This window comes from Culex quinquefasciatus, chromosome 2 (genome assembly GCF_015732765.1).
Source record: "Culex quinquefasciatus strain JHB chromosome 2, VPISU_Cqui_1.0_pri_paternal, whole genome shotgun sequence".
Taxonomy (NCBI): domain Eukaryota; kingdom Metazoa; phylum Arthropoda; class Insecta; order Diptera; family Culicidae; genus Culex; species Culex quinquefasciatus.
Window position 1 is genome coordinate 93,063,961 of NC_051862.1, and position 24,535 is coordinate 93,088,495.

The 24,535-nt window shown below is 42.3% G+C and overlaps 2 protein-coding genes across 3 annotated transcripts in view; one reads left to right on the forward strand and one right to left on the reverse strand.

Annotated features, from left to right (window-relative positions):
* Positions 1 to 1,545: 1,545 nt before the first annotated feature.
* On the forward strand, positions 1,546 to 14,316 carry LOC6036897 (membrane-bound transcription factor site-1 protease). 2 transcript variants are annotated; one of them, XM_038253675.1, is made up of 4 exons: positions 1,546 to 2,360; positions 8,193 to 11,172; positions 11,235 to 11,525; positions 13,581 to 14,316. In XM_038253675.1, exons 1-4 carry the CDS (start codon positions 1,989 to 1,991, stop codon positions 14,003 to 14,005), a joined length of 4,068 nt encoding a protein of 1,355 aa, XP_038109603.1. In that variant the 5' UTR covers positions 1,546 to 1,988; the 3' UTR covers positions 14,006 to 14,316. The 2 variants fall into 2 exon arrangements, with proteins under 2 accessions (XP_038109603.1, XP_038109604.1); XM_038253676.1 differs by having other exon boundaries at positions 11,235 to 11,530; positions 13,581 to 13,724.
* Positions 14,317 to 14,370: 54 nt separating this feature from the next.
* The window catches only part of LOC6053225 (sodium channel protein Nach), a 30,998-nt gene continuing 20,833 nt past the window's right edge, over positions 14,371 to 24,535 (reverse strand). Inside the window, exon 7 of the mRNA XM_038250500.1 lies at positions 14,371 to 14,564. Within this exon, the coding sequence (XP_038106428.1) occupies positions 14,371 to 14,564 (194 nt within the window). The remainder of the gene's footprint in view (positions 14,565 to 24,535) is intronic.

Consider the following 24,535-nt stretch of genomic DNA (forward strand, 5'->3'; position numbering starts at 1 on the left):
CCTTGAATTTTGAACCTTTGAATTTTTGAATCCTTTGAATCTTTTAAACTTTAAATTTTAACCTTTGAATTTTAGAATTTTGAATTTTGAATCCTTGAATTTTGAATTTTTGAATTTTTGAATTTTTGAATTTTGAACTTTGAATTTTGAATCCCTTTGAATTTTGAATTTTGAATTTTGAACTTTGAACCTTTGAATTTTTGAATCCTTTGAATCCTTGAATTTTAGAATTTTTGAATTTTTGAATTTTTGAATTTTAGAATTTTAGAATTTTAGAATTTTAGAATTTTAGAATTTTAGAATTTTAGAATTTTATAATTTTAGAATTTTAGAATTTTTGAATTTGTGAATTTTTGAATTTTTGAATTTTTGAATATTTAAATTTTTAAATTTCTAAATTTTTGAATTTTTGAATTTTTGAATTTTTGAATTTTTGAATTTTTGAATTTTTGAATTCTTGAATTTTTGAATTTTTGAATTTTTGAATTTTTGATTTTTTGAATTTTTGATTTTTTGAATTTTTAAATTTTTAAATTTTTAATTTTTTGAATTTTTGAATTTTTAAATTTTTGAATCCTTTGAATCCTTTGAATCCTTTGAATCCTTGAATTTTGAATTTTGAACTTTGAACTTTGAATCCTTTGAATCCTTTGAATTTTTGAATTTTTGAATTTTTGAATTTTTGAATTTTTGAATTTTTGAATTTTTGAATTTTTAAATTTTTAAATTGTTGAATTTTTGAATTTTTGAATTTTTGAATTTTTGAATGTTTGAATTTTTGAATTTTTGAATTTTTGATTGAATTTTTAATTTTTTGAACACACACACACACACACACACAAACACAAACACGCGCGCGCACGCAAGCACGCACAACACATTCACACACCATTACCTCCACCATCACCGTAACCACTTCTGACGCTTGTGCTCTCCCACTTCCCTTGTCCTTTTGAACTACCACTTTGTTTTTTTTTTCAATCTCCGGCGGATTGATTCCGAAATGTTCCGCCGTCTCTTACCGCACTCAAAATTCACCTCCTCCAGCAGGCGACACCACGATGCGCCACTGCCGCCGGGAGTTGAATTCAACACCCGGCTTTTAATCCGCCTCCTCTCCCTCCTTTACTGGTGGACCGCTATCCACCGCGGAAACACTTATCCGCTAGCTCGTTCACTTTGACCGGTTCTTCCGGCAGATAAGGCACCACAACTTACCTTGCACCTGGCCTACCTGGTCGAATTCCTCCCGCACTCCAACAAGCACCAACAACAACCGACCTGGATCAAAAAAAAATCTGATTTGACATGTCAAATCGTGCACCAAAGTTTAATAGTACAGAAAAGCCTATATTTTAGCCTTTTTCTTACTTCCCCACATTGTTCTAAAAAAAGCCTAAAATTTAGGCCCAAAAAAAGACTAATTTTTAGGCCTTTTTCTGACAATACTGACCGAACTTCAAAAAAGGCTAAAAATAAGTCTTTAAAGACTAATGCCGGTTTTCCGTGCAAATCTGGCACCCCTTCCCCTCGCTGTCAAATCCGTTTTGACAGGTTGCAATTTTCATCAGTGTTTGTGCGTGAAAAACAATAATTTGTAACAAAAGTCGACTAAATTTAGCCCTATAAAGGGGTGTTTGCGAAATTTTTATCATTTCCCGCGAGTAATTCCCGTTAAGCAACTATTCGAAACGTTCCGGGTGATGTAATCGCCGTCGTGGCCGCGAATAAAAACGAAATACAATGCCGCGGACCTTCCAGGAACCGTGTTTGGCGCAGAGAAAGTCGACGTAATTTTGTGCTCTGCGTTTGAAAGGGTTAAAAATGGCGAAAAAGAAATTACGCCTCGCTAATTTGTGGTTGGCGCGGAATTTGGCCGGGCGGGAGGATTGAGAGCGGGGTGTCACCCCGGAAGTTGGACGTTTTGTGGGGGAGTTTGGAGAAAAAGCAACCCGGAAGTAGCAGAGGAAAAGGGCGCGGGGGGGAAGATGAGAGCTCCGGCCGGAAGTTTCCTCTCGAAATGTATCTTAACCGTGGTCCTGTTGCTGTTCAGTGATTGTACAAATTTAACCAATAGCTTTAGCAATAGTAGCAATAATTACAACAACGCAGATCATCATCAAAATGTTAGTAGCGTAAGCAGTTTAGCCAATTGCTGTGATAATTTAAACAGTTCTACTAGCAATAGCAGTAGTAGCAGTAGCAATAGTAACAACAATGGAACGCGCCGAGCGCTCCACCGGATCGAGATCCAGTTTTCGACGAATGTGGTCCAGAACGAGTACATCGTGCAGTACGATGGATATTATCGGAGGGCGGCGCGGGAAAAGTACATCCAGGCGGCGCTCAACGGATCAAAGGTAAACAAATCGATGATAATGAAAAGCAATGTGTGTGCGATCTAATCAGGAAACGATTGTAATCACACAATGGAACTGATAAGATTGCAAGTGAATTGATTGGGTATCAAATTAGGTCGAATTACAATATTCTTTATTTGACTTTGTTAAGCAACAGAGAAACACTATTCAACATTAGGAAAAATTACAGGATTTTTTCCTTGTTCAAAAAAAAAGGAAAGGCCATAAAATCACTCAAAAATTTAACTTTTTAAATACACCTCCTAGATATATCTTCACGTATACATTAGGATGTAACAAAACGGGTAAATTTTGCGGGCATTCCAGGGTATGATTCACTAGGTTTACTGAGCCCGAATCCCAAATATCAGCTTGATTGGTTGCGAGAGGACCTGGCGCTTTGACAATGAATTTTAAATAGGATTTAAACCAAAAAATCGATGCGTTTTGAGCCCCTTAAGCCTGATCTACATCGGGAAACTGCTGCGATCCTACGCTGCGCCGCGATGACAGATGCGAACAATTTTCGTTTCAAATACGCACTTTCCTGCGAGTATATACAATGAGCTGCGTTGGTTGCTGTGATTTCCCATTTGGAACTGTCAACGCAGAAATCCTGCGAAAATTTTCATTTATTTCAAAATTTAGAACATGCGACCTGCGGTCTGCGATTTTAGTACAGAATCGCAGCACCGCAGCATTGTCATTGTAGAAGATCAGATTGATTTGCATGAGTTTAAAACTTGCGCTTGCATCTGCGATCCTGCGAGTTTCCTATTGTAGGCCGCTTTAGCCGATTTTTGCATTTTTCAAAAACTTTACGAGCTCATAGTTCGTAGTTGCATTGTTAATTTGATTTTGGTTAAGCGCGGTGAATTTTCTTGAAATAATTCGTTGGCGTCGAACTGTCAAAAATTGATCGCGGTGGATACATTTCTACCACAGTTATTTGGTAAATCGATTTTTTTTTTGTATTTTTTTAATCCGGCTGAAACTTTTTTGGTGCCTTCGGTATGCCCAAAGAAGCCATTTTGCATGGTTTGATTGTCCATATACTTTTCCATACAAATTTGGCAGCTGTCCATACAAAAAAGATTTATGAAAATTCAAAAATCTGTATCTTTTGAAGGTACGGTAAAAAAACTGGTGATTTTTTATTTTACTTTTTCTCACTAAAACTTGATTTGCAAAAAAAAAACACTATTTTTTTTCATTTTCTAATATGTTTTAGGGGACCAACTTTTCAGAAATTTCCAGAATGGGCAAAAAATCTATGACCGAGTTATGAATTTTTGAATCAATACTATTTTTTTTTTTCAAAAAATGGAAGTACCGGTCGCAAAAAAAAATCAACTTTATTTTTCGATGTTAAATCGAATTTTCATCAAAAAAGTACTTTACTGAAATTGTGATATAGTAAACAGTTTTCAAGTTATAGCCATTTTTAGGTAACTTTTTTGAAAAAAGTTATTCATTTTTTTAAATTAGTGCCCATGTTTGCCCACTCGAAAAAAATAGTTTTGAAAAGCTGAGGAAATTCTCTATATTTTGCTTTTTTGAACTATGTTGATACGACCCTTAGTTGCAGAGATATTGCCATGCAAATTAAAAACATTATGCCAAAAAATGGCTTAAATAGCTGTATTTAATCGATACATTTGTGGTGAAAAATAAATAAATATGATTTTTCCAAATTTAAATCCATAAATATAAGTAAATGATTTACCCAGTCTTTAAAAAATATATTAAATGTATAAAGCGCTGAGCATTTTGCGGATCAGTAAAGGGACCATCCATAAACCACGTGGACACTTTTTTGGGATCCCGGGAATTCCCGAAATTCCAAAAACATTTTTTCCGTTTCCCGGGAAATTCAAAACCTGGGAAAATTGGACGCCCTAATTTGTTAATTTTTTCGATCTTTTCGAAAACAATAACAATCATTTTTTTTAATCAAGACTAACATTTTAAAAGGGTCATTTGTGCCTTTTTATGGAAATTACTTTCAAAAAGTGTTCTTTCCCGTGTTTTTATACCATTCTTAATTCAATAATCAAATTTTGTTTCATTTGAATTTAGCAGACATCCAGCCGGGTCCGGTGGTTTAGTGGTTAGCGTGGTAGCCTCCAACCCCAGTATGGCCTGGGTTCAATCCCAGACGGACCCGGTGGCATTTTTCGAGACGAGATTTGCCTGATCACGCCTTCTATCGGATGGGGAAGCAAAACGTCGGTCCATTTGCGTAAAAAGAGGCTATGGGTGACTCACCACACATAACCTTCGGACGCCTAGAAATGAGCAGAAACTTGCAACAGAGCCCACAAAAGACCCGGGGGTCGTTAAAGTGGATTGCTTTGCCATCATTTCATACACTTTTCGGAAAATTTTTAAACAAACGTGGACAAATCAATACGAAGTTGTATTGTTATTTTGTATGTTATCACCTCAAATTATTTAATATATCAAAGCTAAGGGGTCGGAACACGTGAACAGGGTGACCACTCAAATCCCATTTTCAAATTCCCGACTTTTTCCCGACTTTTTTTCCAGACTTTTTCAGAATGCTCAAACAATACGCATTTCTTATCGAAAGAATGATTTCATACAAAAAACTTTCTATAAGAAATGTCAATATTAACCACAAAAAAAAATTAAATGAATTTAAAAATAATCCAAATAAAGGCATTTTTTGTAAATACAAAAACTAAACAACAATTTAAAAAAGCTTCAAAAATGGAATTAAATTATTATGATTCAGAGTAGAAACACAAACAATAATTGTTTGTGTTTCTACTCTGAATCATAATAATTCAAAGACTAATTATTAGACTTTGAAAAAAATATCGAAAGTTCAACAATACTTACAATTTCCTTGTTATTTTTTAAATTGGCAAAAGTATAGTTTTTGATACTTCGTTTCATCTGGTTCGTTTCATCAAAAGGTCAAAGATAACTGAACTTAAATTTTTTTTCTATTTTTTTAAACTTCATCATTATTTTAAATCAAAGAATGATTAAAACATAATTGCTGATATTATTCATTCAAAGGATTTAGAAAAATGTCAAGGAATTTATAAAAAAAATGTTTCTGCCAAGTTCCCTTTTTAATTTTGTAATTTTTGATATATATTTTTTCAATTTTAGTTTATCTAGTGGTCAGTATTTAACTGTTTTTTTTTTTCAATGAACATTCAGTTTGATATGATTTCATGTTTTACCACTTATTTTAAGCAAAATGTTTGAAGAGACAATTTTTTTAACAGTTTTGCAATAAATCTAACTTTCTTGGATTATTTTTTTGCAATTTCCAAATTTTCTTTATATTTTCAAAACGTAAAAAAAGTTTTTAAATTTTGGATTTTATTCGATATTTAAATTTTCCGAAAGCTGAAAATCAAGCTTTTTGTATGATAGGTAATTTACCCATACTCTCAAAAAAAGTTAAAAGGCAACATTTGAAAAAAAAAATATTTTTAATTACTTAATGAATTTAGTTAAACAATTAAAAATATTTACCAAAAAAAAACCATTGCCAAACTCAAGTTGGAATCTGTTTTCAAATATTCAATCTATGTGACAAAATGAAATAGAATCATAACTCTAAGCTGGCCATTAGGCTCTATTTTTATATTAGTTTATCATTAACTTAACCTCTTGTTTGATAAACAAAAAAAAAGAGATCATATGATTTATGAAAAATATTATGAAGATCTGTGTCAAAGACTCCAATATAAATTAAGATTTTGAATGTTTTAAACAGCTTTTCCATACTCAAATATATTGAATTAGTGAAAAGAACCTTAAATTTTAAGTAAGTTACTAAAGTAGAATTGAGCGAATTCAATTTGAAAATTGCACAAATTATTACAAAATTATTCAAGAGTTAAAAAATAATTTTCAAACAAGTATGCTTAGAATTCCCGACTTTTCCCGACTTTTTGACAAAAAATCATAAATTCCCGACTTTTTCCCGTTTTTTTGCGGATTTTGGCGAATTCCCGACTTTTTCCCGACTTTCCCGATTTCCCGACTGAATGGCCACCCTGCGTGAAGTCGGGACTTTTTGGTGCGCTGGAATAGGATTCGACGGATGATGAGAAGATGCAGTAGAAGTCGTTGAAATATGTGCAGTCGGAGTCGTAGCAGATTTATTTTTATCAAATTTGTTGTTGTTGGAGTCAGAGAAGGATTCTAAGTTGAGCTTTTTTGGAGTGCTGGAGTCGTTAAATTTCCAGATGCAGGAGTTGAAGTCGGTATCGCTTTAAAACTGTGTAGCCTTAAATGATTTCTTGTTTTATACGTATTTTGGAGTAGATGTTTTAAAAAACGTGAATTATATTTTTTTACTATTTTATTGGTTGGAGTACTTTGAAAAAGGTACATTTTTGTGTTGTGACTTCTGATATATTCTTTGCGTGGAAGGATAGTCTTGCAATATTTACGAAGCCGGATTGTCATGAAACAGTCAATCACTTGAGAAATAAACTTCTGGAAATGGTTCTCGTCGCTGTTTTTCTAAGTTATTTTTTTTTTTGAAATATATTGCTCATTTACCGGTGCAGCAAAACTGTAACAGACGGGACACAATTCGGAATAATACAACGCATTTTACATTTGGAAGCAGCAACTAACACTCAATTTACTTTTTGAATCAAGAAAAAACTATATGTTTACAAAACGTACTGTTTATAAACAAACGCCGCCATATTGCCAATAATGTTGGGTAGCGCATACCAGCCCGTCGCCGCTAGATGCCTAAAATTGGCTACCGAATAGGCGCTTCCCTAACACGGATGTGAGTCTTCAAGTACCTAGTATGCGTTTACGAAGCCCGCCATTTAACGAGAACTAGGTTGTTCATACTTTCTTTCCTTCGTCTTAAGGAGGTTCAATTCAGTGCGTAGTTCTGCAGATGTAATATTACAAATTGTCGCCGCAGTTTTCGTTTTTTGTTGCTCCAGAAGCTTGTTTTTTTTAACACGCTGCAGGATTTTTGTTGATCGCTGTTCGAATCTTTCATCGATTGCTGCTTTCATCCTGTTGAATGTTGAATTCTCTGGTTTCCTTGGAGACAGAGCCAAAATAGTCACCGGTTGTCATGCACAGTAGATACGCATTTAACAAACTGTCTTCATCGACGTATAAAAGTTCACGTTTGGACTTTGCTGACGTTTTTCTTAGACATCTGGGAAGTTGTACGTTGTGAAACCTTGTGGTCGAGAGATATATTGCTTGAATATAGCGAGACTCCCTGCAATAAAGGCATACAAACACTGAATAACACTGACAAAGTCGAAAGCGATCGTGTTGCCATTTAATATGTAACGCGGCTTCAAGCAAAACTAAGGCAGTGTGCCTAACAGTGCACAAACCGATGGTTCACCCTTTTGTATCGCATTTAAACACTGTGTTGGTTTCCGGGCATAGTGGCAGCGCTATCTAAACAACCATCTCACAAATTTTCATCAAGATTGACGCAGCATCCTGAATTTCGCAGTTCCTCGCAGTTTCTATTTGAGAGTTTTCGGGAGGTTCGAAACAGAGTTTTTCGGACCATTTTCAATGTGGGGTTTCAGTAACGTATGGTATCAGTAAGCTCAAGGAAGAGTCCCTTTTCCTGACATTCTTCGTGCTCCAAGGGGCCACGACAGGGTTCGCCTGCTTTTTTATAGAACCACGTTGCAATAATGTAAACTGTGCACCTGTCAAAATCCCAACCTCGACGTCGACGTAAAACAGACGTTTAGGAGGAATGTCAACAGCACGAACAATAATTTGAAAACCTCACCAACGAAACCAATATCTGATTAAAATTTTCTCCCTCTTTCACAGATCAAAAACTGGAAGGTGCTCGCGCGCTCGAACGCGATGAGCGACTTCCCGAGCGACTTTGACGTGCTGACGCTGGACGAGGCGCCCGACCCCGACGGATCCGCCTCCGGAATCGACCTGCTTAGATCGCACCCGTCCATCAAGTCTGTTTCGCCGCAGCGCATGGTCCACCGGACGCTCAAATACGTTCCGATTGATCCGGCGGTGGATGGTGATGACGGGGGTGAAGTTGAGCGGGATGATTTTGGCGAGGACGCTGAACAGGACGAGGAGGTGGCCGAGCTGATCGAGACGTATGAGAATTTTAAACGAAAACTTTCGACGGATGTTAACGAGTTGAACGAAACGCAGCAGCAGGTGGTTCCGAGGCATACGAATAGGAGGCTGTTGAGGGCGATTCCGAGGCAGATTACTTCGTTGTTGAAGGCGGACGTCCTGTGGGGGATGGGAATTACAGGGAAAGGGGTAAAGGTGGCGGTTTTTGACACGGGGTTGTCGAAGAACCATCCTCACTTCAAGTCGGTTAAGGAGCGGACGAATTGGACCAACGAGAAGACGCTGGATGACGGGGTTAGTCACGGGACGTTCGTGGCGGGGATCATCGCTTCGTCGAAGGAGTGTTTAGGCTTTGCGCCGGACTCGGAGCTGCACATCTTCCGGGTGTTTACGAACAATCAGGTTTCGTACACGTCGTGGTTTCTGGACGCGTTTAATTACGCGATCTTGAAGAAGATCAACGTGCTGAATTTGAGTATTGGCGGGCCGGACTTTTTGGATCAACCGTTTGTGGAGAAGGTGCTGGAGTTGTCGGCGAACAAGGTGATCATGGTGTCGGCTATTGGGAATGATGGACCGCTGTACGGGACGTTGAACAATCCTGGGGATCAGATGGACGTGATCGGGGTTGGTGGGATGGACTACAACGATAACATCGCCAAGTTCAGCTCGAGGGGCATGACGACGTGGGAGTTGCCGAACGGGTACGGCCGGTTGAAGCCGGATATTGTGACGTACGGGAGTCAGGTAAAGGGGAGTAATCTGAACGGGGGATGCAAGTCTTTGTCCGGAACTTCAGTAGCTTCGCCGGTCGTAGCTGGAGCGGTGACCTTGTTGGCAAGTGGCGTGATAAACCGACTTGATCACGTCAACCCGGCTTCGATGAAGCAGTCGTTGATCGAGGGCGCGCAGCGTCTTCAGGAGAATAATATGTTTGAGCAAGGTCACGGCAAGTTGAACATCCTGAAGAGCATGAAGATCTTGTCCACGTACAAACCGAAGGTCACACTCTCACCCGCTTATCTGGACTTTACCGAGGACTACATGTGGCCGTACACGACGCAGAGTCTGTACCACACGAGCGCTCCGGTGATCGCGAACGTAACGATCCTCAACGGGATGGGCGTTATTGGGAGGGTCATCAACCGACCAACCTGGCATCCGTACACCAATGAAAACGGTCAAATGCTCAACATATCGGTCACGTTTTCCGAGCAGTTGTGGCCGTGGGCCGGCTGGATGGCAGTTCAAATTGGGGTTAACGAAGCGGGACAGAAGTTTGAAGGGGTAGCGCAGGGTCATGTAACGTTGACCGTGCAGAGTCCCGCCGGTCCGGGGGAGAACGAACCCCGCAACGGGACCGTCAGCTTCCCGATCAAGGTGAACATAATTCCGCAACCTCCGAGACATAAACGGATCCTGTGGGATCAGTACCACAGCTTGAGGTACCCACCGGGTTATCTACCTCGCGACAACCTGAAGATCAAGTCGGATCCACTGGATTGGCGCGCAGATCACATCCACACCAACTTCAAGGACATGTACACGCACCTCAGGAATGCCGGCTATTACGTAGAGGTTCTGGGCGCCCCGTACACCTGCTTCAACGCTAGTCACTACGGAACGCTACTCCTCGTAGATCCGGAAGAGGAATACTTCCACGAGGAGATCATCAAGCTGAAGAACGACATTCTGGAGCGCGACCTCAGCGTGATCGTGTTTGCCGACTGGTACAACACGACCGTGATGCGCAAGATCAAGTTCTACGACGAAAACACGCGCCAGTGGTGGATGCCGGACACCGGTGGAGCCAACGTTCCGGCGTTGAACGAACTGCTCCGGGATTTCGACATCATCCTCGGGGATAAGGTCTCCGAGGGGTACTTTGACATGCGCGATCACCGTATGTACTACGCCTCCGGGTGTAACATCCTAAAGTTTCCCACCGGGAACAACACGATCCTCATCGAGCGCGATCTCTTCGATCAGGGCTTCGACATCCTGTCTCCGGACGAAAAGCGGCAGAAGACCCGCGCCAAAACCGCAATTCTCGGCCTGCTCCAAACCGATCACACCTACTCGAAAGTCCAACCCGCCACCCCGAACCCCGACCCGTTCAACGGCTTCAATCTGGATCTGGACGCGGATCGCAGCGAGGAACGCCAGATCGATCGCGACTCGATTATCAACAAGCGCATCCTGCTCGGCGGCGTCAAGTCCTTCCCGGACGACTTTGACGACAACATCCCGAACGAGGGTGGCGAGCAGCGGCTGGACTTTGAGAGCGGGAACGCGATCGGTAATCCGGACTTTGATCTGCTGCGCAATATGGCCGAGGATGACGCCGATCAGGACGACATCAAGAAGATCCAGCACCCGGAGGAGATCAGCCAACTGTTGCTGGAGAAGAAGCAGAACTTTACCGGCGAGAAGATCATCATGGTGGAGGTGCCGAAGACGCTGCTCAAGCTGGAGCCGGATCAACCCAAGCCGGTCAAGTTTAATGACAGTTCCGCTGGAGGGAAGGGTCGCAAGATCGGTGGTCGCATCGCGATCTACGGCGACTCGAACTGCCTGGACTCGACCCACCTGGATAAGCCGTGCTTCTGGCTGCTGGATTCATTGCTGGAGTACACGATGACCTCGCACGTGACGAATCTCCTACGGGATTTGAACAGCAGTCGGCGCAACGAAATCCTCAGCGGTAAGTTCCCTCCTTCCCTCTCCTCCAAAAAACAACCACTAACCGAAATCTCCCCTTTTCAGACGCCAAACCCCCAACCCGTCTCGCCACCAACAACCTGCACCTCTACTCCAAGGTGCTGCAGGGGCCGGGCAACGAGAAGCGCGACCTGCCGCTCTGTCGGCCGCTCCGCTGGGAGCAACCCGTCTCGCTGAACATGTCCTCGCTCAGCGGGTACGGCCTGAACGAGCGGCTGATGCTCCAGCAGCAGCAGGAACTGCTGGCGCGGCAGGCCCAGATCCCGGCGGGTGGCCTGCTCGGCAACGAGATCGACAACAGCGTCAACCTGTTTCGCAAGCTCGAGAGTCAAAAAGGTGAGGTAGGTGTGGGGGTTGGATATTTTGACTCTTAAATTTAAGAACGAGTATTCAACTCCTTTTGCGTACGCTTAGCGTGGCTTCGGTTCTCCTGCTCTTAGAATGGATACGGCTACGATCATCCTGCGTTTATCCGCTTTCATCATTGGATGACCTGATTGCTGGAAATTTTCTCCATAGCTGTCGCTACATCCTGGTGTCAATTACGTTTTAACAGCTTTGTAGTTGTGCCTGCTCTCGTTTTTAACTGTCTCAGTAGAAACCTCAGATCTGTATATTCAGACAGTTCGATCAGAGAGAAGGGGCCGGGCGCACGGAAATAGTTCACAGCAGCGTTTGTTGGTTTCTTCAAAAAATGTGCCCAATAGTCTTAACCGTGAACAAAAATGCATATTGGTATGGACACATTAGATTTCGATTTCAAACTGTCTAATTGTCAAACAACTTTTTTTTTGCAACGATTGCTACGATGCTGGAAAGCAGCGGAAAATTGTTCCGAGTTTAAATACTCTTTGGTTCGATGTTATTCAGGTGACGGATATAACCGGATTTGCGAAAAAAACTTCATAGCTGTTGCTTGGTGATGGGTACTCGTCGTCTGGTCAATGAAAACAAGCTACGTTGAGCGATGTTCGTATTTTTATATCACTTTTGTAAATAGCAGAAACGCTATCAGAATAGAAAGCGTTTCCCTAACACGGACTTCAACATTGTGTACTTTAAGTGCACTCGACAAAAAAAATTGATTTTAAAGAGCGAACTCATCTAAATCTCCTCAATTATAGAGCGAGCATTCAACTCCTTTTGCTTTCGCTAAACGGCTTCGGCTTCTGGCTTCATTCCGAAGCGCCGAGTGGCTGCGGCTACGATTATCCTACGTTAGCGTTGCTATGCTGTATATGCCGGATTTTTTCTCCATGTATGTCGCTATCTCCTGGTGACAACAACTCTTTTTAGGTTTCGAATGGTGCCTGCATGCTTATGTCCCTGATTTCGAATGACAGTGCAGTGCGGTCTAGGTGACGGATAGAAATGGCCAGTGAACTCTATTTTGTTCGTCAGTCTTTGGGACAATGACCACCATACCTTTTTTAGAGGTTGTATAAAGGATTACGATGTTAGCGATGTTTGGTGTTATCTTCGCTAGCTTATTTTTCATGTTGGTTGTTGCTTTTTGCATGTTGCTTCAATATAAATTACTTTAAAGTCTCTAAAAGACAGGAGTAGTTGCTGTGCAACATCAATTACAGCAAGCTCTAGTCACTTAGTTTCAAAACAGTTCCGTCAAGGTTAATTGTTTGCTTCTGTTCTGGATCATTACTGACTTTATTCCGACACGTTATAGAGCCTTCAAGCAGTCGATGCACAATCCGGCCTGTTGTTGATATTGAATATTACTGAGATTCTGGTGAGGAGTAAGTTCAAGTCGTGGCATGTCAGCTTGAAGAAAATTTTCCTGAATGAGCTTTTCGCGCCCCGGCTACTGCGATCGACTACAAATCTGGCAATCATTTCAGTCCTCTTTAGTATATACGATCTAGTGGGAAAGAGGTTCATGCTTCATAGGTTCATTTCCAGCAAGCTTGCAGTTTTGAGGTGTCCAGTTTGCAAAAGAACCTGCATGACTTTGACTTTGCTATCAGATCATCTGGACGGATCTCGAGTTGATAATTTAGACTTAGGTAACTGGAAATGAAAGCAGATCAACAAACAAGTCCGAGTTGGTTGGTGGTTAGCAGTAGAAGAGACAGCGTTTTATTACTCACTTGAGCTTATCGACTTTGTTAAATATATGTATGTCTTTGCCATAACAGCGTTTTAGAATCTCTCCTAATTTGTGTGGTTAATAAAACTAGATTAAATATTACACCAATTGTCATTATATCGAAAACCCATGGTTACTACGATCCTACAAGCGTCATAACGGCAACTTGGTGGCAAAGTTATCCAACACAAATTAGATTTTTTTTAATTATTGTGGTGTGGTTCAACTAACCTGCTCGCTAGTGTACAACTGAACTAATCCCTCTCTTTCCCTCTTCCATATTTCAGCAACCGTAATCAGCGCCAACGACGAGCCGGACGTCCCGGGCTGGCGCAACAAAAAGACGGACAAGATTCCGCCGAACGCGCCGCCCAACGGCTTCGCCAACCCGACCGCGGCTCATCCTTCGGTGGGTTCGGTCGGCGTCAAAGTGCCCATCGCCGGAGGAGATTCCCGTATTGCCGGAGGTCAGCAACAGCAGCAGCAGCAGAATCAGAAGCAGCAGCCTTACGCACGGTACGCGGATTCCGGCGACTTTGCGTTGAGTCCAAACGATGGAGGTGGTGGAAGTGGGTTCAGCTGGACTTCGAACTGGTTCGTGACGGTTTCGTTGGTTTTGCTGCTGCTGTTACTGCTCAACTGGATCCGGAAGACCAAGGGACTAACTATCAAGCGGAGGTTTAATTATGTTTTTAAGAAGATTGGTTTCTAAAGTTTCGGGAACCGCGTGCGGTTCACAATTGGCTTGGAGTCTTGCAAATCATCTTTTTTTTTGTTTAAGTTTTTACTAATTTGGGACCCAAAGATTTTGTTGCTTGTATATAGTTTCTATTTAACGCAGTAAACAAAGGCATATATGTTTTATACTTAATTTAAGAGTATAACAAATTGTACTGGTTAAGTGCTAATTCAGAGAATTTTGCATACATTATGTAGAATAATCTCACCAGCGGCAGCAGCTGCTAGAGCGAAGCTGGGATGTACCAATAAACACGAACGACACTGTCTATTTTTATATGGAAACGCTTAAATCTCAATATTACTTCATCCGAAAGTCCCGAAAAAACCTCCAAACCACTACTGATGCTGTGGCTGGGCGGGGAATGTCTGCAGTCGGGTGAAGGCCGCCACCACCTTGACTTCGCTTTCCCTCTGCTGTTGCTGGAGTTGCTGGTGGATGCGAGGAATTCTGAAGAATAGGTAGAACAGTACTTCGAACAGCGAAATGATGCTCATTCCGAGACACAGGCTGAAGACGCCACCGAGGTTGGCTGGAATGAGAAGGTAAGTTAAATTGGAAAATTTTGGCGTTTTGCCTTTCTTACAAAAGAAAGGTTTAAGGTTTGCTTTTGGAAAAATGCTTTTATCAGAAATCTTAAAAAAACGTGCACGGCGAGGAATCGTCCCATAAAAAAATCCTATTACTAAATTGAAGGTTTAGATGCGGTCTTTCGATTGAATTTTGGCCCAAAACCCGGAACTCAAAGTCTGATTTTTTAGAGCTCTTTTTCTGAAATACTTGAGCGATGTCTGTATCCGCTCTTAAAAGTTTGTGTCTTCCATCACTGGAAAACCGCTCGTAAAAGCCACATTTTTTATATCTCAGATTTGTAGCCGTGGGGTCGGAGACGAACATTTTATTTTTCGATTCACAATTTTCGACCAGTAAATGTCGAACAGATAACACACTAAATTAAAAGAATTCAACTTCAAACAAAAAGCCATTCAAAGACATGCGCTATTATCTGCTTCGGCCTAAAATTTGAAGCTTTTCCAAAATGTATTTCCAGAGATATAGCCATATTAGTGTTTTACGTGTTTTTTTTACCCTATTTTTCCTTTTAAATTTTTGGTTTTATACAGAATCATATACTTAACATCAAATTCGAAGTCCCGACTCGTTCTCGCTCGAAAGATCGACAAGTCGTCAAATCGAAGCATAAACGCCAGCACATTTACGCTTGCGCGTTTTACGCTGTGCATGAAAGTGTTCTTTCTGGCTTCTCATAATAGATCGACAAAGTGCAATATCGATACAGGAAGGGATGTTCCAAAGTGAGTAAACAGTTGGTGGTATCGTTACAAATCGACCGTGCTCTGCTAGTTTTTATCCGCGTTGGACTCTTTAACTAGTCTAGAACGAAGCATTAGTGAGTGCTACAGCTGTGAATAGTGAAGGTTGAGCCTGACTTTTTAAATCGACCCGCAAAACGGAACAAATTAAGTTACTCAGATTATGAAAGCTAGAACTGAACAACAATCTGTGTAATTTTTTTAAACAGATCTGTGTTATCTGGATTTTGCGTGTAAGGCTTCCGCCTCGTAAATGGGAGTTCAGAACCCGGTGCGGACCAACATAGCTGGTGATCGTTTTCCTTCTGGATACGATTTCTAAGTAAAGGAAAGGTAGTTTATCGTCACAAGCTGTACATTATCTCCTTGGAATGTTGACATTTAACCTCATTTAACACTAAAATATGTTAATAAAGTTAACATTAAAAAATGTGAACGATTGAATTCGTCCTCAAAAGGCTGGATAATATTTTTTCTAGTTATTTATTTTTCGACAAAACATATTCAAGATTATTCATCAAAACACACAATTGGAAATATTTCTTCACAAAAAAAAAACTTTTTTTCAATTGCACATTTGCTGGCTCTTTTACCCTATATTTAGCGTCAGAGGGGTAAAGCGACCAAATAGCGGGGTCCACGGTCCAACCAATGTGAGTATCGCGGCCCATACATACAATTTGACAATCTTGCCATCAGGCTGGTACCTACCCTTTATTTTTTTCTAAGAGCATCATTACCGGTGCGTTGCGGAAATCGTTGCTATTTTATTAACCCGTAACGCTTCTATTTTAGTTTAGTCACCCACTCGCACACCGGTCGTTGCCAAATTAGGTTGTCAATTTACTACCCGGCAACCTTACCGGTGGTTACTGAATTATTTTGTTTGGTGATTTTAATAAAAGTTTTCCCATATATTTGATCACGAAAATAAAATGTTTTTCAGTATTTTAACCTAGCCATGGCGAGGGGGATGACACTTCGCGATTTGGTTAAAATCGCACCAAATCGCATCAAATTCCACCTTATTCGCTCATCGCCCCTTCATCGTGGTTGTTTTTTGCTCATCGCGGCAAATCGCGCCAGATCGCGCTCATCGTGCTCATCGTGGTCAGATCGTGCTCGAATGAAAATTCTTGTTCATGCAGTCAGGGTTGCCATGAAATATTCTTTCTTGCAGTTTTCCGTCAAACTAGCTGCACTGTACAATTGTTTATTTTGATGTATTCGAGCAGTCAAAAATGAAAACAAACAAAGATGTATAAGCATTTTTTGAACTTTTTGGGTAAGTGGCCAATATAAATAACGAAAAAACCAAACTAACCCCAAGTTAATTGACGTTCTCTTCCACCGCCGCAGTCCGAGTCGTAGCACAACAGTCCACGGAGGTCAGCTTCATTGCGAACGGATTGGCCATTCGGTTTCATCCTCCCGTCGGAGCTGAGTTCAAAACCGCGAATAGCGACCCCTCCGCCAGCAATTAACGTGGGTTTGCTCACCGTGGACGGTGGTTCCCGGTTGATGGACCACGCCGCCGAGGATGGGTTGAACCCGGAGGTAGGTTGAGGGAGAGGACGCGTCGGTAACTGGCCAGGTTGAGGAGACGGATGATTGGCCGGAAACACCGAAATCTCGCGACGCCAATAGTTCCTGTTGTTTACCAGTCCTCTACACTCCGCTAGGTCTGGCTCGCAGTTTGTGCTTCCGGTCGACTACCCGGTTGAGTTCCTAGACGGATTCGCCAACAAAGGAAGCGACGATTTCATTATGGAAACAGTCCAGGCTTCGTTCCGCTGTCGGATGGACTTAAACTACTTAATCTAGAACTTCTCGGCCATCGCGAACAACCACGAAATCAAGCCCAGCCACGAGGCGACCATTTTGTACTTGTTTCCGTTGGAATCGTTCGCCGGACGTCCGTTCGGGCTTAACATTGCGCTGAACTACCGAGGTGCCAGCGGCAACCAGTTTTCGGAAGCCGTCTTCAACGAAACCGTCTCGATCATCAAGGTCGTCGAGGGCCTGGACGGCGAAACGTTCTTCCTGTACGTGTTCTTGGCCGCTGCTAGTCCTCAGCCAGCAGTTCCTCGGTTCGTACGGCAAGCGCAAGCAACCTCCGGCTGTGTGCAAGAAACCGGACCAACGCCAAGGACGTCGACTTCGTAGTGGATTCCCGCGGAGACGCTCAAGAAAATCCAAAACACCCCCAAACGGCGGCAAAGTGTTTCCGAGCAAAGCCCCCGGCTGCGAATAGCGAAGCGGGCCATCAGGGACGACTAAATCGCTATTCTCGCGCGCAACTCATCTCATCATCAACGGTTTGGATAAAACCGCAGCAGCAGCAACTGGTCTACATCGTGACGGATGCGTATGAAAGTGAAGATACACCCTGTGGGTCTGAAGATCCACCGGAAGCTAGCCCCGTTCAGGTGTGGTAACACAGTCAACTTAATTAGAATTCTTAAACGGAATTCAATTTGAATCGTTTACGAATTCCATTTTAAACGCAACAATCGGAACGTAAACGGAACTCTTTGTTGCGTTTAAAATGGAATTTGTAAACGATTTAAATTGAATCCCGTTTAAGAATTCTTATAAAGTTGACTGGGAACTCTGCCGAAACACCTGTTCAACGTGTTGCGAAAAGTAATTGCTCCAAGCTCCAAACAACATCTTACAAGCGTCGCTCCCTAGCCAAGAACCGCGTATCAGTTGCCGTTCCGTTCAACTTGATTTAACGCGACCAGTCCCTCCAGAGTGGCGCCATCGTGATACCACGGGGTCACCGACCGCAATATTTATTGAAAATAAATAATAATAACAAGTTGACAATAAATACACGAAATTAAAAGGTATCGCACAGATATTAATTCACGTTGAAGCCGACCCTCTTGCCGATGTTAGCGATTGATTCCATCCTGATGGTGCACAGTATTTGGGCGCTGCTATTCATGATGATTCCCTCGTCGGAAGTAATCTGAAGATGAAATAAATCAGGTTGAAGTCATTGTATAGATTTGCGCCAGCAGGTTACAGGTAAGACCTTTCATCTCGTTAAGAAGGGCGTACAAGACGGCAATCTTGTCGACATCCGGTCGATGGTGTAGGCCTTCGGTCCCAGTTAAGTCCATCTTCCACGACTAGAGGAGCTTCTTCTGTTTGCAATTATTTTACCTAAACAGTCGTTTGTCCTCTTTGGTACCAATAAGAATAAGCCTTGGGAGAGTTGGGTGTCATATTTGACCCAGATTTCGTGGCACCAATCGGGGATGTCTTCGAGGTAGTGGAGAAGGTCGCAGGAGAAGCTCTGGAAAACGGCCTCCGTGTAGACGGTGTTGATGCACTGCGCGAGCATCAGGAATTTTGTATTTGTATTTGTATTTGTATCTTTATTTCAAAAATATACATAAGGGCAAGCCTTTTATCGTATACAGAGACATCATTTAGTTCGAATATGATAAAACTACAAACAAAAAAAAACTTAAAACTAACTAAAAATTAGGTTAGAGTACATGAAATGATCATTGTATAAACAAAGAGAAATAACTTAACCTAAAAACAAATGAAAATGACTTCAACAAGAAGAATTTAGGTGAGAAAATAAACTAGTCAAGAAACTGTTTCTATCAAGTGTTCCTTAAATATTCCCTACACTGTTGCTTGAAATCACTAATAGAAGTAAGATTTTTCAGACGATGAGGCAAAGCGTTCCACAGGCGTGCGCCACGGACTACGAATGAATTCCCCAGATAATTAGTATGATGAGTTGGAATTAGAATGTTATGTGTACGTTGTGATCTACTAAAGGAAAGTTCTTCATATAGATAAGTTGGCTCTTTGAATTTAATAAGTTTAAACAAAAACAAGAAGCTGCAAATGAAAATATTTTTGTAAAGGTATGCCAAGAATTGACGACTGATATTGAGAAACATGGTCATATCTGCGTAAATTGTAAATGAATCTAATACAACTATTGAAACAAACTTTTAAATGACGTTCAGTTTCTGCTGACAAATGAGAGAAAATTACATTACCATAAATAAAGTGAGGTAAAAGAAGAGTTTTTACTAGTTTTGTTTTAGTATCAATTGATAAAGTGTTTCTATGTTGGTTTAAAATTCGTAAAGTTGTATAAACCTTCCTAATAATAAAAGATACATGATCGTTCCAGGTTAGGTGTTTGTTCATAACTATTCCAAGATTGTTTACTTTATCAACTATTTCAATTATATCGTTGTCTATTGTAATGGGCGGTAATACAGGTAGATCAGAATTAGGACGAGTAAAAATTATGGCTTTTGTTTTAGATGCGTTAAGTACTAGACCATTATTGCGACAAAAATTTAAAATGGATAAAAGATCAGCGTTTAGCAAAGAAATATAGTGAGGAAGTTCTGAAATAGGACAAGATAAATAAACTTGGGTGTCATCGGCAAAAGATTGTATACTGCAATAACGAACATGTCTTGGGAGATCATTAATTGACATTGTAAAGGCTAAGGGACCTCCAACGGATCCTTGTGGAACCCCTCGTTCGTTTTGTCTAAATTGTGACCGACTTCCATTGATTTCAACCAGTTGATGTCTTCCTCCTAAATAACTCTTAAACAAATTACAAGCTTCTGCTGAGAAATTATATTGCTTTTCCAGTTTAGCTACAAAAATGTTATGGTCAATCAGATCAAAAGCTTTCGTGAAATCTATAAGGACAAGTATTGTTGCCATGTTACTGTCTAAAGCTTTATTTATGTCCTGACAAACTTTAATAACGGTTGAAGATGTACTGTGATGTTCCCGGAAACCAGATTGAAAAGGGGTTATAAGCTTTTTGAATGTTAAATATTGTACTATTTGATCCTTAAAAAGATTCTCACATGCCTTCGATAATGTTGGTAAAATGGAAATTGGTCTGAGATCATTCGGTGTTGCTGGAAATTTAACTTTGGCTAAAGGTCTAACTATAGATAATTTGAAAACTAAAGGAAAAGAACTTGTAACAATGATTTTGTTGAAAATTAACGTAACATAAGGCAGTAATATATTAATGAACATTTTAACAAATTTAAGTGGGATGCCATCATAACCTATTGCATCAGATTTTATTTTTAATATGGCTTTATGAACTTCATCGGCTGAAACTGCTCTAAACTTAAATTTATCATCATCGTCATCATAAATGGGTGAGTTTGCAAGAGCTGCTTGTAGATTTCAGATGGGTAGCTGTTGACTTTATCAATAAAAAATTATTAACTAAATCTGAATTGAACTGATCGTCTAAAGGGCTGATTTCCTCTTTGTAGCCAAGTTTTTTAAAATTGTTCCAAAGTGCTTTTGCTGACAGGGAAGGGTCAAACATTTTTGCTGAATGACTAACTTTGGCATCTCTGATTAACTGGTTGGCTCTGTTACGAAAACGTCTGGAATTTGTTGTCCAGATCGTCGAGGTTGGTCAACGGCGAACGTTCCGCGGTTTGCTTCGGCGTACTGCTGAAAGTAGTTATGGGTTTGGCCCCGCTTAAAGTTTAATTTTTAAAACGCTTATTTGATAAAACAAATTTTATTTTAGATTTGACACAAACCTCTCGTAGTTGTAGATAGTTTGCTGCGAGCCGTCCGCCATCTTCGACGAACCATCCTCTCGTGCGACTCCGCAGCTAAAGCTTGTCCGAGATCTGATGGTTCGGGTCGAATGTCATCAGATGGCCAGCCGCGGCCGCTGCCTGCCAAAAATCACACTGTTCGGCGTAGGCCAGGTCTTCGATTGGCGACGACTTCCCTGACGTCACCAGCTGGTTCTGGATACCGGCCCATCTCGTCTTGCAGAACGAGTTCATGTCGATTAGGTTCACGTATGCATACGCGTACAGCTGAGATTACCCGCCATTTCCTGATGAATTTCAAAGGATCATTTTTAGATTTAGCAAGATTATTACAGTGTCGACTTGCTAACCTGCAGGGCAATCGGGATGTCAGTGCAACCGTTGAGCTCGACCCACTCGTAGTTGTAGATGGTTACCCGCGAGCCGTCCGGCGTCCTCCGGGCTGAAGTTCAAGTTCAAATAGGGTAGATTTCGCCGATGCACTCCGACATGGCTGCGTCCTCGAAGTCTTGTTGAACATCTGCAGATGCTCGTCCGAGCCGTCCTCCATGTCGTGCGCTGCAGCCTTGTGCTGAATGATATTGAACATGTGCTGGTGCATCTGGACAAACTCGGGCGTGGGAAGTAGGTCCAACCGGAAGTCGTGCATGACCTCGCAGAAGATTCCCGACAGATCGGCTACTTCGGCGTCTGAAAAGTGTGCAAGCAAGAAAAAGAGCGAGAATGTTAGTTACGGCTGTCGAGTGGCGCCGGGCTCGTAGCGACAGAGCACGCGTGAGTCCTCCTTGTTGGGAAGTCCTTTACCCCTGGGCGGTGGCGACGACGGTCCGTCCGGATAGGTGGCCGAGCAGCTGAGCGGTAACATATCCGGCGGGGTCTCGGGCGGGTCTATCATGAACCGTTGCACGATCCGCTGCAGGACATTTTGTTTGCAAGGCGTATTCAAGGTCGCTGGTTGAACAGATTATCGTGCCCGGAACTGGTGCTGCTGCTAATTCCACCAGTCGTGGCTCCAAGTGGTACAGCCGGACCACTTCTGTTGTTGGTCGTTGTCGTGATGCTGCCTCCACCTCCGCCACTCGAGCTCGAGCTGCTTCTGGCCGATCTGCTACTTCCGCCGGAAACCTTCTACTCTGGCTCCTCGAGGCACTGCTCGTGGCGATACTAGTTACGGTCATGGCCGCCGGCGTGGATGCAAAAGCACCGTCTCAACCGAGCAGCTCGAGCGATTATGTGTCCAGCTAACTGATTAGGTTGTTTGAAGTCTTGACGACGTTCGTCCGCACCGATGTGATGACCGTCGGCGGGTTGGACGAGGATGACGAAGGAATCATATTGTTGGCCGCTGCCGCCACCGTAGACTTGGATTTGTTTCTGGTCTGGGACATGGACGCTTCTGCGAAAACCATTACTTGGGAGGAAGGAGACATGGAAGGAAGGGGATCGGATTGGGTTTGGGTTCAGCGGCCACGGGTCCCTCAACGACTTCCGGCACAACCTGCGCCGGCAAACCTCAGCGACCCGGGCAGAGACCTCATCCTGCTTATCCTCCTCAACGGGTGCTGCAACCACTTTCTCCTTCTAGTATTCAGGGACCTTCTTTCTATTCGGTCTTCTTAACGATGGCAAATCGACAGCGGCAACTTCCGCGCAGCTTTCTCGCCTTTTACAGAGGTCACTCCGGCTTAAATCGTCGCCTTCGGCGGCGCTCTTCGGCGGTGCTCTTCGGGGTGGCAGCATCGTCGTTAAAAAAATCGTACTCCAAAAGAAAATTTTCCACGTGTTTTTGTTTTGTTTTCCTCTTCTTTTTCCTTTATTTTTCTTTTCCACTGCTCGAATAAAATTTCAGCAAGACCTGTCATTTGGTTGCTGTCAAACTCATTCGAGCAGTGCACAGCTGAAATCGCGCGATTTGTCTACATCGCGCTCACATCGCGATGAAATCGTGCCAGATCGCGCTCATTCTTGGCAATCGTGGCAAATCGCGTTCATCGAAGGTCATCGCATTTGAATCGCGAGCTCATCTCTGGAGTGTCATCCCCCTCGAGCCATGGTCTTCGTTTCGTACATACACTTATGGTACTCGGGTCTATATGACCCAGAAATGTTTTTGGCTGCCAAAATTTGGAATCTTGATCGATTTTGGATGTCTTGGCCGCAAATGAAACGTTAGAATGTCTACTTTGCGATTCCGACTGGCAGAACCGGTTTTGGGCACTGTGGCTACCGGGAACCTGCTACAACCGAAAAAAGTCCTTTTTGAGGCCCCGTCTTTGAGGACCTGTATCTCCGGAACGATAACACATAGCGGGTTGCTTCCAGTTGCATTTGACGGGCAATATCCTCAACTTTAAGCTCCTGTAGAGATGATCTGTCAAAAGTGGACACCGGTTCCGTTAACCCGGAACATCCGAAAAACATGATTTTTACAGCTTTTGTTATAAAATCAACACATTAGTAAATTTTTTCAACCGGATTTTTTGTAAATTATTACATACGTACACTACATACTACCCCTGACTGTTTGGGATCGTTCCGGCCAACTGTGGCCAATCCGGAACCGGTTCCAGGGTACCACCAAAACGGTTCCAATAATGGTATCGCTAGAAACCCATCATGTTGCATATCAAACTTCATGAAATTGAAAATTATGACCATCTAAGGTCATGCCGATATCCTCTGACCCAACCTGGTCACTCCGTAACCGGTTACCGGTGGCCAGTGGGGGACACTTCCGGAGAATTCAAGGAAACATATCAGGCGACGTACCAAACATCATGAAATTAAAAATTATCAGCATCTAAGGTCATACCGATATCCTATGACCCAACTTGGTCACTCCGGAACCGGATACGGGTTGCCACTGGGGGACACTTCCGGAGGGTCTGTAAGTTAGGTAATTTTGGAAGGTTCAACTAAATTTATCTACTACAGAAAATTCAATCCGCCATCAATGAAATGGTTCCGGAATGGTAATCGGGCTCGGTTGTGTAGCTGCTAGTGTGATTGCTCTCACCCAGCCGGCCTGGGTTCGATCCCAGTCCCCGACCCCGTTCACATTTCTTAAGACGAGTAATGTGTCATCACGCCTTTTATCGGATGGGGAAGTAGAACGTCGGTTCCAGCCTCAGTTGTTGTACGGTCATTTGATCATTCCAGATATAGGAGTTTTCTCCCTGCTATAAGTACAAACAACACTCCAAACCAAGCCTCCTCCGGTGGAGTCGCTAGCGGCGGTTGGACTCCCAATCCAAAGGTCGTCAGTCCGAACCCTGAGATGGAGGGTTCCTTGGAAAATAAAAAGGATTTGGTGCTCTCCCCATTGAAACCTTTTAAATCTTAGGTTCGAGAAGAAACTTCACTTGGTTCTTTGCATATTCCACAAATTTCCTCCATTCCCAACCCATTTTCGGTTCCAAATTAATCAGGATGGGACGGAGGACATCACCATCAGCAATTGTCTCCCAGTGGCCAGGTTGGATTAAAAGACGTGGGCAAGACCTTTGGTGGTCATAATTTGCAATTTCATGAAGTTTGATGTGTCACATGATATGCTTCCTTGCATACTC